This window comes from Gadus morhua, chromosome 12, assembly GCF_902167405.1.
Source record: "Gadus morhua chromosome 12, gadMor3.0, whole genome shotgun sequence".
Classification (NCBI taxonomy): Eukaryota; Metazoa; Chordata; class Actinopteri; order Gadiformes; family Gadidae; genus Gadus; species Gadus morhua.
This window is the reverse complement of record NC_044059.1, coordinates 15119939-15134311: the sequence shown is the minus strand read 5'-3', so window position 1 is coordinate 15134311 and position 14373 is coordinate 15119939. Positions and strand designations below refer to the sequence as shown.

The following is a 14373-nucleotide window of genomic DNA, read 5'->3' as shown; positions in this document are numbered from 1 at the left end:
CAGAGGGGACGTAGTAGGGCTGCACGAAATGGGCAAAATATGATATCCCGATACTTTTTGGCTGAATGGCGATATACGATATATATCTCGATATTTTCTATAGAGTGGGTTAGATGTTTTTTTGTAAGTCAAAAGCCACATGTGAGATGTTGCAAGCACTTTTATTAAAACATATGTCAGTTTGACTGCAACATATGATTTTGTATCGTTATTTTCCACAGAATTGAATGAACATATTAAAAAAAGGGACTTTTTTCACCTTCTTCACAAAATAATCACCTATGCATGACAATATAAAGCTGTAGGTTACACACATTAGCTACCATTAAGAGCATTGGCTTCGTCGCATTGTCCTGCGTACTACGGTGAAGGTTTCAGTGCGCCTTTAATCCCCCGCCCCCTCCCTTCTCCGTTTCATTTGGGAGCATGTTTGGTTTCATTTTGCTTGTTTTGTATATTTTAATTAATTAAGACCGTCACCAGAGGGCGCCCCCAACACATTTGCTGAGCGCCGGCCCTTGTTTCGGGGCAGAAGAAACTGTCGCGGCCGGTGATGCAGCAGCACAGCCACGGAGTTTACGCATTCCTCATACTGCACTTTGTGCCGCTGCTGTAAATGGTGGAACAGATTTGTCGTGCTTCCACTTTTAGTCGCAACGGTTTTGCTACACTCTCTACAGATGACCTGCAGCTGCTGCTCATCAGTTTTTTTTAAACCCGAACTATTTCAACATTATGGAGCCGTTTCTCCTCTTTGAAACAATTTCGTCTCCCGCCGCCGTCTCGTTTTCTTTACGGGTATCATCCATGCTTGTTGTGTTGTGAGGGGGCGGGAATGAGGCGTCTTTGCACACGGCATGTTCGGAAAGACAGAGTGGGAGGGGGAGGGGTCGCGCTCACAGTCTCCAAGGCAAGCGCTGTAGACGCTTGAGGGGGAAACTGACCATTTTAACGCATATCGATATAAACGATATTGTCAAATCTTGTATCCCCTTGGAAATTATATCGATATATCGTACATAGCCGATATATCCTGCAGCCCTAGGGCATAGTGCTATATGGCAAAAATGTGTTTTTAATGTGAAGTTATTTAAAGATGAATTTAGGTGAAGTTTATGCTATGATTACGTTGTTTCATCGCTTAATGTAGCTATTTTGAGAAATCCGGGGGAACCGGCAATGTTAGATTCAAATTTTTCCCACTTAGCTTTACTTAAATGACATTCTGAAAGTAAATGATAGCTAAACTAACGATCATTTTTAAGCTTAACTACTATTATGGTTCTAGAATACATGAAAGCACTACAACTCCTACTACAGATGCTTCAGGAGTTCCCACGATGAACCACTCCGGAGGAAGACAAAGTGTTCAGTTCAGCAAGCTGTCCTACCTGGGCTGCACCTGGGTAAAAGCCCCCCGCAACGAGGTCCAGGCCCAGAGGGCCATGGCTACGCTGCGGGCTGAGAGTGCCATCCCCATCCCTGTTATCCTGCATGTCCCCAACGGTTCCCATGGCTCCGTCCGGTAGGTCCCCAAAAAGTTTATACTCCATATAGTCACTGTCCCTACCAGTTAGCATTCCCTATGGCTGGTCAGCCACATTGAAAGTTAAAGTTCACTCGCTCCCGTCCGTGGGTCTCCATAGTCAGCACTTATGTCCCCTCAAGTTGTCACTTCCTTTTGTTGTCTTTTTTTATTAACTCCTTTTTAAAGTATTTTATATTTTTCTTTACTCCCTCCCTCTCTCCCTCCCTGTTTGTCTAAATGTTATTTTGTGTTTTCCATGTATTTACAGGGTACCCGCGGAGTCTCAAAAGTATTAGAAAATAATTAAATTAAATTTTCCCAAATGAAGGCCTTAAAAGTATTGAATTTCATCTTCAAAGTCTTGAATTTATCACGGAGGAGTTCATTTTTAAACGCTTTCAATAATCAGTTTCTGCATTATCGATACTAAAATACCAGCTGTGCTTTCTCGCTATCATTCTCTCCGACCAGCGAGTTAACAGACACGCATCGCTACAGTGCCAACATAGCCCCCCCCCTCCTGTCACTCACTCGCGGTCTCTGGCAGTGCACTAGTCTCAATGCTCTGTGTTAGGTTAGCCAACACAACTAGCATGTCAAGTGCAGCGGCCTCCCGCTACCGCTTTTGGGAGCGATGAAAACGTCAGGTTTGCTGTTTAGACTTGGCATTGAGGCTAATTCCCAAGGCAATTCAAAAGAAGCATGTTTACCCATATGCAAGAACAAGGTTTTGGGTTCCATAACTGATCTGGCACAGCAATTGTGGTCTTTCTCACAAAATTTGACCTGCACAAACTATTCATTATATGAAAGCTGAGCCTCCACTGTTTCCAACAGTCCAAACTATATCACTCTGTGATTAAGACTCACAAATAACCAATGAAGAACAAACTTCCCCTTTTCTTTTTACAACCAAAAATGGTTGTTCAAAAAAAAAAAATTTACTTTCAATTTTGCCAGTAAACATGGTGTTTACAATCAATGACCTAAAGAGAAGGTTTCTGAGGAAATAAGGTTAACTGCCTTCAATCAGAACACATGTCCTTCATCGCTGTCTGGTGGCCATATGCTGTATTTGCGAGTGTTGGCTTGGTGTCATTCAATTATATTTGCCCTGAACTTTCAATAGAGGGTCAAGTGTCAAAATTTTTAGATAATTTTCAAGATTATCTACCTATTTGTGTCTCATAGATATAAAGGGCTACCAACTGATAATGACCAACTGATCATGGTTTCAGGTGGAAATGTAATCTTCCACTTATGCTGTGTTCTAGCTTTATCCACTCTAACCAAGTAGTTTCCACATTGAATATTTCACTTGCACCATAATCTTTCTTTTGTTTTCCCTCTTGGTATCAAAAATGGTATCCAATATCGATATCAAGGTTTTGAATCGAAGTTAGAAAATCCAACACTACTTTGCAGTCAAATTCTGCCAGAATGGGTGTTTCTTCCATTGTTGTTCTTTCCTTTGTAAAGCAATATGCCTTGTGTTTGAATGGTCTATATTAATAATTCTACCTTGCCCTCTCTTGTGTCTTCTCCAGGATCGTGGAGCAGTCCTCTGGGACCGAGGTTTCCTCCTTCCCCATCTACAAGGTGCTGTTTTGCGCCCGGGGCTGGGAGGACTCTGTGGAGAGCGACTGCTTCTCCTTAACAGAGAGCTACCGCAGCTCTGAAGACTTCCAGATCCACGTCTTTTCCTGCCACATCAAGGAGGCCGTAGGTTCCACGGCCTCGTTCACCAGCATGCTGTCTTACACATTTAATTTAATAGCAATCTGTTCATAGTGTGACTTGGGTATTGTAGTTTTGGGTACCATCTCAAAGTCCAGCTTGCCTAATTGATAGATGGAGGTGGATACATGGGTTTATGCATCCCCAAGAGGAGTTTGGTTTTTCCAGCAGTATACAAAAATCACACATCAATATAAAAATACATAGTAAGGTAGGAATGAAGAAACAACAATAAATTAAAGTAAGCTAGCAAGCTTATGTCAACATACTAACATGACTCAGTGAACGTTAGCCTTTGTGTCTCCTCCAGGTTAGCCGCATCCTGTACAGTTTCTCCACGGCCTTCAAGCGTTCGTCGCGGCCCCCAACCGATATCCGGGACCAGACTCTCCCCTCCTCCGCCGACAACGACCTCTATACCTTCACCGTCTCTCTGGAGGTCAAGGAGGACGACAGCAAGGGTAAACTACAGGTCAGCATCGACTCTTGAACCTCTGTGGGGTCACCTGATCTGTAGTTTACTTAAGGAAATATGAAAGTGTTAGTTGCTGCATTCAACACTGTAGACCATACAATACTTTTGGACCGGTTAGAAAACTGGGTGGGGCTTTCAGGCACAGTCTTAAATTAGTTCAGGTCCTACCTTCAAAATAGGAACTACTTTGTTTCCATTGGCGACTTTGTATCAGAATCAACCAACGTGACATGTGGAGTCCCACAAGGTTCGATCTTAGGACCCTCTTTATTCAACATCTACATGCTCCCACTAGGGCAAATCATGCAAAATAACAATATTGACCATCATTGCTATGCTGATGACATGAAAATGTATGTATCGCTATCACCAAATGACTATCTGCCCATAGACCTGCTGTGCCAGTGCATTGAGCAAGTGAAGGACTGGATGTGCCGAAATTTCCTTCAACTAAATGAGGACAAAACAGAGATAATTGTATTTGGTTCTAAAACGGAAAGGCTTAAACTTAAAGTAACCCAACACCTTCACTCTCTGTCCCTGAAAACCTCAATCGAAGCCAGAAATCTAGGGGTTATCATGGATTCAGATTTACATTTCGACAGTCACATCAAATCAGTTACAAAATCTGCATATTATCACCTTAAAAATGTAGCAAGACTTGGAGGGCTCATGTCCACCGAAGACTTACAAAAACTTGTACATGCCTTTATCACTAGTAAGCTTGATTACTGCAATGGTCTCCTTACAGGTGTCCCAAAACAAACTCTGAGGAAGCTTCAGCTTGTTCAGAATGCTGCTGCTAGAGTTCTAACAAAGACCAAAATATTTGAACCAATTCTTAAATCGTTACATTGGCTTCCTAGGTCAGAGAATTTATTTTAAAATCATGTTGCTAACCTATAAATCCCTACATGGTTTAGGCCCAAAATATTTAACTGATATGCTTCCACTACATAAGTCTTCTAGACCACTAAGATCCTCTGAGACCAATCTGTTAATTATCCCCAGAGTAAACACGAAACATGGGAAAGCAGGATTTAGTTACTATGCAACAAATAGCTGGAATAAACTCAGAGGATTTAAGACTGGCCCAAACTCTGAGCACCTTTAAAACAAGACTGAAGACTTTTATATTTGCTTTAGCTTTCTGCTAAATCTTAAATATATTGCACTTTCTAAAAAGCTTTTTTAACTTTGCATTTATTTTCTATTTTAATACTAAAATGCCTTTAACTTTCTATTTTACTGATTTCTTTGCGTATGTTTTTCTTTTACTTTTCTATTTTATTTTTTTGTATGACAATGTTTATATGTGAAGCACTTTGAGTCTGCCTTGTGTATGAAAAGTGCTATATAAATAAAGTTGCCTTGCCTTGTCTTGCCTAGGATAGAGCTACCATTGGACATGTTAGCATTTGTCCTCCTCAGTCAACCAGCTGAAAGTTATTGTAGTCTGCACAATTCTGGTATCCAACCGTACAATCAGGAATCGGCTGGCAAGCTAGCCCTCTTTTCTAGAGCTATAAGTAACACAACAACTAATAATAAGGGTGTAACGGTACACAAAAGTCACGGTTCGGTATGTACCTTGGTCACGGTTCGGTACAGGACGGTACGGTTCTTAGTTAAGGAAAAAAAAAAAAAAAAAAAAAGCTTGTTTGGCAACAACAGAGAATGGCCGTAGATCAGCAGCAATGAAAACACCACTAGACTTGGTTATGGCATTTGCCCGTTCTGAATTCCCAGACAGGGGTTGTTGAAATAGTGTCGTGAGCTGGGTTTGTGCAGCTCGTTTTTTTTTCACAGCAACGGTGATGGTAACACCTTGATGGTGCCTTTTCAAATGCGCGTGCTTGTCAAAGTGTTGAAAGTAGACACGGAAAGCCCTATCTGTAGCCGGAGAGCCTGTCGTAGCTTACGTGCATATCCAATATTTTTTAACTATCCGTTGACGCAACGTAGACGGCAAGGGCTGTGATTGGTCCTCTAACAAAATCATTTCCGGAATCACTTCTCTGGTTTGACTTTGCACCTTATTTACTTTGTACATTGTTTACTTTGCACATTAAAGGTTTTGGTATGGAATTCTCTTTTTTGGCAATTTTTGCAAAATTACTTGAAATCCTTATCATAACCCACTTACAGCCACTGAGTTAGAAGTACTGACAGGAAAATTAAACAAGTCAATCATCTGTGGAACGGGGAGGGCTCGAAAAACTTCAGCCAATGATTTCCAGACCCACCGAGTGGCATTGGACTGTAAGTACGTCAATCAAACGGTTGTACTGCACTCCCCCTCCACGCGCGACCCGCGTTGTCTCCCGCGGCGTTGTCTCCCGCGGCGTTGTCTCCCGCGGCGTTGTCTCCCGCGGCCTGGTCTCCCGCGGCCTGGTCTCCCGCGGCCTGGTCTCCCGCGGCCTGGTCTCGGTCTGCGTCGTCTCGGTCTGCGTCGTCTCGGTCTGCGTCGTCTCGGTCTGCGTCGTCTCGGTCTGCGTCGTCTCGGTCTGCGTCGTCTCGTGCTGCGTCGTCTCGGGCTGCGTCGTGTCTGGCGGCGTCGTCTCTGGCGGCGTCGTCTCTGGCGGGGTCGTCTCTGGCTGTGTCGTCTCCGGCTGCTTCATGGTCTGGTTTGGGGTTTGCCAAGGGATCGCGTTGCCTCATGTCGCGGCTGTTGGTTGGCGTTCACTCAGAAAATCTCCGTTGTTTGGTCGAATTGCCCGCATTCTCCACCATATGATGTAACCCGGCACGGAGAGCGAACCACAACCTCCCGAAACAGGACTCAACTTTGCTGGGCAAAAGCCAAAAAGGCAGGTTTAATCCAAAATCAAACAAACATACTGAAAATAATACAACAACGAAAAAACCTGGGTGGAATTCCGTCAGCCACGAGGACTGGTCTCTCCGTACAGAGGCTCCATGGCTGGGAGAGCCCCGAATGAGTGGAGAAGCAGGCTATTTAAGGCCCTGTTTACACGAAGGGAAAACGCAGATATTTCCACGCGGTTTGGCCTCTCATTTACACGAAAACACAGTTTTTGTCACAGAAAACGATAATTTCTAAAAACTCCGGCCAAAGTGGAGATTTCTGAAAACGTCGGTTATGTGTTGTCGTGTCAACGAGGGAAACGGGGTTTTAAGTTCTGAAGCGTCACATTATGCGCCAGGAAATGCTTAACGTCATATTTGCGCCCTATGTTTACAGTTTGTTTGTTACAGGAAGACGCTCGTGTTATTCATTGTTGATTCTGCGGATTCTGATTGGCTTGCATGGCTTTAATTGCGCTCAACGGCGTATTTATGCGTTTTGATGTAAACGACAACTATTTTGAAAACGATGTGTGCACAATGTTATTTTTGAAAACGGAGGGGGGGAAATATTCGTTTCTATAAATACCCTGCTACGTATAAACATAGCTTAAGCCCTGGTTCTCCACCTGTTCCTCGGGTGCTCTGCATGTCCTTAATTGGCCCGGGCCGGGTTGCCACAATATACAAACAGAGCATATAGAGTTGTGTTATCAATGTTATTGTGAGCATTTGTGGGAATGAGAGGCAGGGCCATGTCACAAAAAACGTTATCCATTTCCGTGGTGACATTTAAACTCTTCTGTCCTTTACCCACTCCTCAAGTGCTGTTCCTAAAGACCGAGACAAGTTCTACTTCAAGCTGCGCCAAGGCGTCCAGAAGAAGGTGTTGATCTCAGTGCAGCAGATGTGCAATAAGGAGCTGGCCATCGAGAGGTAAGGGGCTTCTCTATCGGCGATGAAAGCTGCAACCATAGTGAGGTAAGAGCCTTTGTCAGATAGGAAGAACGGTTAGTTAGGTACTATGGTTGGTTAGGACGAATGGTTGGTTAGGGAGCAGGGTAAGGCATCACGGTTAGTTAGGATGCACAGTTACTTAGAAAGTATCGTTGGTTAAGAACCATTTCTAAAGGATTTTAACTTCTAACTTTCTAAAGGATTCAAACTTTTTAACATAACTTTCATCCGTTACTATCCAGTGTTTGTTGGAGAGCATTGCAGACACACAATGAAGAGTCATAGATCAAAGGTCAATGAGAGTGAACTTTGATCCTTCTGGTATGGTCGTGGGGTACCTTCAACCCCTCACCTCCCCCAACCAGGGGAACAGGAACTTCACTACAAATCACCTGACATCCTATCTGGGTCAGGTGACCTCATCCCTGTCATTTCTGCATGCATTTACACACACACACACACACACACACACACACACACACACACACACACACACACACACACACACACACACACACACACACACACACACACACACACACACACACACACACACACACACACACACACATATATATATATATATATATATATATATATATATATATATATATATATATATATATATATATATATATATATATATATATATATACACACACACACACACATGAAGTTTCACACTTATATGTTTGATTTGTCAGCAGTTGCATTCTGAATTTTCTGTATTCAGTTCTGCAAGACCAGGGTAACTGTATGAAAATAAGATGGTGGTTTCAAATGAGAGAACCCTCTTTCTTTTGGCATCAGCTTGATCTTTATGAAGCAGTATAGCTTGTTGGCCACATGGGGGCCCCTCCAACCTTCAGGAAGTGGGAGAAAGCAGTGAGATAGCACATCAGTGTTTTTAACAGACTGTTGTGACGTCACACATTATAACTTACTTATGACCTCATTGTATAAAACAGACTGCTGTGACATTACTATATAATAGAGTTTCCGCACACACGGTCAACCTCTAGTGGTAATTAAACCCAAAGCAATAATGTGGAAACCTATGGAACCCGTAAAAGGACATGGGGAAAAAAAATAAATAAATAGCATTTCTCGTGATCATGAGAAATGATATGGTACGCAGGAGAAAGTATCTGGTGCGCAGGGCTCCAGACTAACTTTTTCACAGGTAACACTGGTGCCACCTAGCTTTTCATTTAGTAGCACCAAAACAAATAAGGTAGCACCATTTTTTTTTTTTTGTGAACGGGAGTTCCTCCTCGCGATGATGTAGGCGGTGTTAAACTTGATGATTATTTCTTCATTCTCCGCCGAGCGTTTGCTCTCATCTATCCTATTAAATGAGGTGGGGAGGGGCTGGGAGCTTCGTGTGATGCAGCGGTCCCTGCACGTATTGTGCTTTTGGCTTTCGTTGTGTAATTTTAATGACTGAACTTTGAATTGTGTAGATCCATTTACAAAATGTGTCCTGCCTGCAACGGACGGGCCACATGTCCTGCAGTACACACACACCATGGCTTGTCCCTCATATCGTAACCACGGGAACTGCACCAGCCATTGTTGTTGAAAACTGTACATTTTTTTTTTCTCCCCACTGCCCCCCGCCTTTTTCGCCAACGTGTCACTGTCGCTTCCTCTGCTAACCCTTCTCCACCACCACCAACAGTAGGGGTGCAATGGATCACAAAACTCACGGTTCGGATCGTGTCACGGTTTTTGAATCACGGGTCGGATCATTTTCGGATCAACAACAGCAAAAAAGATAACGAGACAAATGTGACTTTAAATAAAATCTTCAAATGTGTAAAAACAAAATAAAGTGAAAAATTAGGTAAAAGGGATGGGCGTGAGGAATCGATTACTCGAGTACGCCTCGTTACAAATGAACTCGGTTGGTGGACAGGCAAACTCGAGTTTGCATATACACACAAACAAAGTTTTCTGAAGCAAATGTATCAATTTTCTGTCGGCGCCACTAACGCATGACGTGGGCAAAAAGAAAATTAAATGCATCCATTTCCATGGCGCGTTCCGTGCCGTGTGCAGGCACGCCAGAATTCAAAAAGTTAAGAGATGGCGGTTAAAGCAAACCGCAGCGAAGAATTGAAATACTTTAAAGAAATAGGAGATCATAAGGTGAAATGTAAAATATGCCAAGCGAAATTGAGCTACCAGAAAGTACTATGCGGCAACATATGCTCCTGAAACACAACGGTGAGTTCGGGAAAGCAGACCCGCAGCAACGGTGAAAGTGAAAGTGTGTCGGCTATTTTCACCGCCGCAAGACGCAGCTGTAATCCCGGGCGTGTAGAGAAGATCACAACGCTGAGTATTCCATAGTCCATTTGCTGCCGTTTTATTTGCAGCTTTAAATTATTTGCAATGGTTAGGCTACTTGTTTCGTTTTTTTTAAACTGATACAGGCCTTGGTTCGACGTGATTTAAATTGTGAGACGCATATTTATTTTTGTAAGGAAAATGTGTTTTGAACGTTTGCAAAAATAAATAATGAATACTCTGATAACTCTGACTGTTTTGATGGAGAATAAGCATTACATGTTTGGTTGGTAATATTGCCGTTCATCATCAGGCCTATTCCTGCTGCAGATGCGTTGCATTCTAAAAATAGATTTGATTTAACGAGTACTCGATTGATCCTCGAGGAATTCCTTCGATCACTCGAGTTCGGAATTTACTACTCGTTCCCATTCCTATCAGGTAATAATCCTGCTTCCTTAAAGCATAGTCAATATTTAAAAAAATTGCAATCTGAGGCATTATTCCTTCTTCTTTTTAACATGGATAGTGAATAATCCCTAACCCTGGATTTACTACTTTAAATTCAGGATGTCTGCATTGCCTTGGGAGAGTTTAGAGTCTACACCAGACATACTCAAGTAGCGGCCCGCGGGCCTTTTGTGGCCCGCGGGGTGTCTATTAATGGCCCTCGAGCTGTTTTGAAAAGTTTTTTTAATTATAAAAAAAAAAAAAAAAAATCGTGCTGGGCGCTCTTATTTTGCAACCGCGCGCCGCGATCTCAATACGAGGCTGGGGGTTGCAACGATAAACAGATAGCACTCCAGCCCACAGACCGCTCCAGCCCTCCCAAACTCGAGGCAGACAGTCCATCTCAGCAGCAGTCAAGGCCGATTTAGGGTCGTTTTAGACGCAGAGACGTAAGCACGTAATTTACACTAGGGACTTGTTTTAGACAAGTTTTGATTTACGGTTCCTTTAAGGTTCCTTAAGGATTGCACGTGTTGCAAGGGGATTCTCCGCCAGAACAGTAGGGGGAGCAACGAACGAATCTGTGGGCGTGGAAGTGGAAATCGCTGGCTTGTTTATATTTATAATTATCATAATTCGTTCTTGTGTTTTCTTCTTCTCCTTCTTCAAAATTCTTCATTCGCTTCTGTCACAGCCTTTTAAAAATGGCGCTATTATGCTGTAAAACCGGAAATGTGAGACTCCTGAAAGGATGTGGTTAGCTGGCCAATCACAGTCTTTGCGAGCTGCGAAGGGCCGTAGTGTTTTAGTCGCATAGTCAGGAATTTTGGCCGACGCACTTAAGCACGTAAGGGGGGATATTTTACCGCGCAAGGGGGGGGTTATGTATCTTACGTGCTTACGCGTTACGTCTAAAACAGAGCATATATCGGCCTCAGTCACACGTATACCGACCGGCCCCTTGAGTCACTGAAAAAAAATCTTTTTTTTTTCATCAAGTATGGTAGCGACATACAGTTTCTGTCGTGTTTTATTTGGCATTTTGTAAATCCATTGATTTTGGTTGGAAGACTCATTGCTCATTGCAAGGGTCATTTCGCTGGGTTCTAGCCCTAATGTTTATACGGAGAACCGAGCAAAAAGACTACAACTAAACATAAATATGACCGCTTCCGGTTCCGGTTTCCGGTTAAAAAACAACTTATTTTTTTATCAGCCGATCCGCGGATCACTTGCGTCCCGAACCGTGAGGGTTGAACCGTACTGATCACGGGAAACCCGTGAACCGTTGCACCACTAAACAACAGCCTCATTTGTTTCCTCTGGCACATTTCTTTTCTTAAAATAATCGACTATCGACCGCTTCATATTGTATCTGCTTTGTTTACTGTTTTGTGCGTGCTGCGTGCGCAGCAAGACTGTGCACGTGTAGTGTGCAGACCATAGACTGTAAAAGGTGCAGACAGACAGGCAGGCAGAGACAGGGAGCGAGAGAGAGTAGTGGACTCGCTGGAATGAGCCAGAAAGTAAGATTTTATTATCAACCACAACCGCGGGAGTGGGGAGAGAAATAAAAAAAATAAAAAACGCTATATATTTTTTTTCAATCGTCCTCCTGCAAGAAACACCGGAGCGTCCTCATTCAATTTTAACTCGCACCTAAAGAAATTAGGTCGCACTCTGGAGCCCTGCTGGTGCGCATGAGAAAGTATCTGGTGCGCATGAGAAAGTATCTTGTGCGACGAGAAAATATGTTGTGCGCACAAGAAAGTATCTCGTGAGCACGAGAAGGTATCGTACGCATGTGTGTGTGTGTGTGTGTGTGTGTGTGTGTGTGTGTGTGTGTGTGTGTGAGTGAGACGTCAGTGAGTGAGTGGACGAGCGAGGAGAGCGAGTGGCTGCGTGCGTGTTGTGGCAACCTGGCTTGGTGAGTGAGCCGCCTCCTTCCAATCAGCACACGAACTGGAGCTTACTTAAAGCCAAAAATGGCACTTTTATTCAAACATAAATTATATTACTATCAAACCAAACAAAACCCAGCTTTGGAGGAATCCACAGTCTTGTTCCTCCGGGTGGAATCACATCACCCACGGAGAGTGGTCTCTCCGCACACGTGAACCAGGAGAGCCCTGAATGAGTATGGAAGCATGCTTTTTAAAGCATGCTGCCCACCTGCTCATCAGGTGCTCCGCATTTCAATGATTGGCACCAATGCTCTTACTGGCGCTATCTGTTGAAAATCTGTGGTACACCGCCTCCACAACCTGCCCCCTTGGCCTCCAGGGGCGCTGTGCCAGAGACGGGTTGCCACAGTGTCAGTTGAGTGAAGTAATAACCGAGTCCGGTTGTGTGTTGGAAGAAAGCAAGGGCGTTATTTCGCATAGGTACGGCCAACTTTGGGAAAGAAAGGATTGTCCCTACCGATATTTTGATTTATTATTTAATATAACGTAAATATATTTTACATAATGCATTTAATATAATATTTTTGGGCAAACTCGGCGGCCACCCCCGCGAAGACACGCCATTTATGTAGCACCCACTTGGGTGATTCACGGCAGCCAATCTGCGCCAGAACGCTCACCACACACCAGCTTGAGGTGGAGAGTGAGGGAATTATTAAGTCAGCCAATTATACAGGAGGATGATTAGGGGGCCAGATTGAATGAGCCTGGTTAGGCCAGGACACCTGGGAAACCCCTGCTCTTTGCGATAAGTGCCCTGGTGTAGCGGTATCGTATTCACTTTGTATGTTGTATGGTGCGTGCCCCCTTTAAGGGAAGGGGGCGTGGCACCCACCTGGTGTTACAACGCAGGTCTTAAGGAACGCACCTCTGGCTGTGCGTTTTCTGTGTTTTGGGAAATAAATCCTTCTCGTGTTTTTCACCGGCAATCAAGTCTCCGTCTCCATTTCAATGCGATCTCCTACATTGGTGACCCTGACAGTTTCCGGACGTTTTACCGGATTACTGTTCTATGCGCTGGAAGAGCGAGGACGCGCAGATCGGAGATTGGGCTATGGAGTTCGATTCGGCGGAAGGTTCCGTGGCTGCTGCTCCGGTGATGGCAGTCTCCCTGAAGCTCCCGGAGTTTTGGGAACGGCAGCCGCGGGTCTGGTTCGCGCAAGCGGAGGCGCAATTCGCGCTGAAGGGGATTACTGCGGATGAAACCAAGTTTTATTATGTAGTCTCCGCGCTTGGTGGCTCGACGGCGGCCAGAGCGATGTATATTCTCGAGGACCCCCCGGCCCGTGGGAAGTATGCATTGCTAAAGGGGTTCCTGATGGAGACGTTCTGTTTGTCGGAGGCTGAACGGGGCGAGCAGCTTCTGGCATTGAATGGCCTCGGGGACTCCAAACCATCGGAGCTCATGGATCACATGCTCAATCTCCTGGGGAGTAAAAAGCCTTGTTTTTTGTTTCGGGCTTTATTTATGCAGCAGCTGCCAGTGCGTGTTAGGGCAGCTCTAGCCAACAGCGACACCACGGACTTTCGGGCTCTGGCTAGGGAGGCGGATCGCTTTTTCGCCGCCGGGCGCGAGCGCTGCACGGCCGTATTGGCTCACACCACTGGCGACCTGGAGATGACGGACACCATCGCTGTGGCCGCGGCGACACGACGACAGCCACAGCAGTCTGCAGGCCTGTGCTATTTCCACGCCCTGTATGGACCCAAAGCTAGGAGGTGCCGCCCCCCGTGCAGTTTCGTGGCATCGGGAAATGCACGGGCCGGCACTCGCTAGCTGCCGTGTGTGTCGGCCGTTCTGGGGGTCTGTTATTCATCACAGATACAGGCTCTGGGCGACGGTTCCTGTGTGACACGGGGGCCCAGGTGAGCGTTCTGCCCGCGTCACGCATTGACAGAATAGGGGGCGGCCACGGCCCCGCCCTGGAGGCCGCCAACGGCAGCCCCATCCGCACCTTTGGGACTAGGACTGTTAATTTATGTTTCGGGGGTCAGCGTTTCGGCTGGGATTTTGTCACCGCGGAGGTCTCCACACCCCTCCTCGGCGCCGATTTCCTCTGCGCCAATGGCCTTTTGGTGGATGTGATGAACCGGCGCTTGATAAGTGCTGAGACTTTTAGCTCCCTGGCATGTGAGCTCAGTGGCTCGAGCACGACGAAGCT

At 45.0% G+C, this 14373-nt stretch overlaps 1 protein-coding gene across 11 annotated transcripts in view; it reads left to right on the top strand.

Moving 5' to 3' along the window:
- rabgap1l (RAB GTPase activating protein 1-like) overlaps nt 1–14373 on the top strand; it is a 160566-nt gene that overhangs the window by 17924 nt on the left and 128269 nt on the right. For 9 of the 11 annotated variants that reach the window (XM_030372870.1, XM_030372868.1, XM_030372867.1 and 6 more), the window contains exons 1-3: nt 3076–3250; nt 3576–3737; nt 7374–7484. In XM_030372870.1, coding sequence (XP_030228730.1) covers nt 7456–7484 — 29 coding nt within the window. In that variant the 5' untranslated portion in view covers nt 3076–3250; nt 3576–3737; nt 7374–7455. Of the gene's footprint in view, nt 1–1320; nt 1526–3075; nt 3251–3575; nt 3738–5261; nt 5270–7373; nt 7485–14373 lie in introns of those variants that run through there. The other 2 variants (XM_030372873.1, XM_030372862.1) reach the window with 2 other exon arrangements.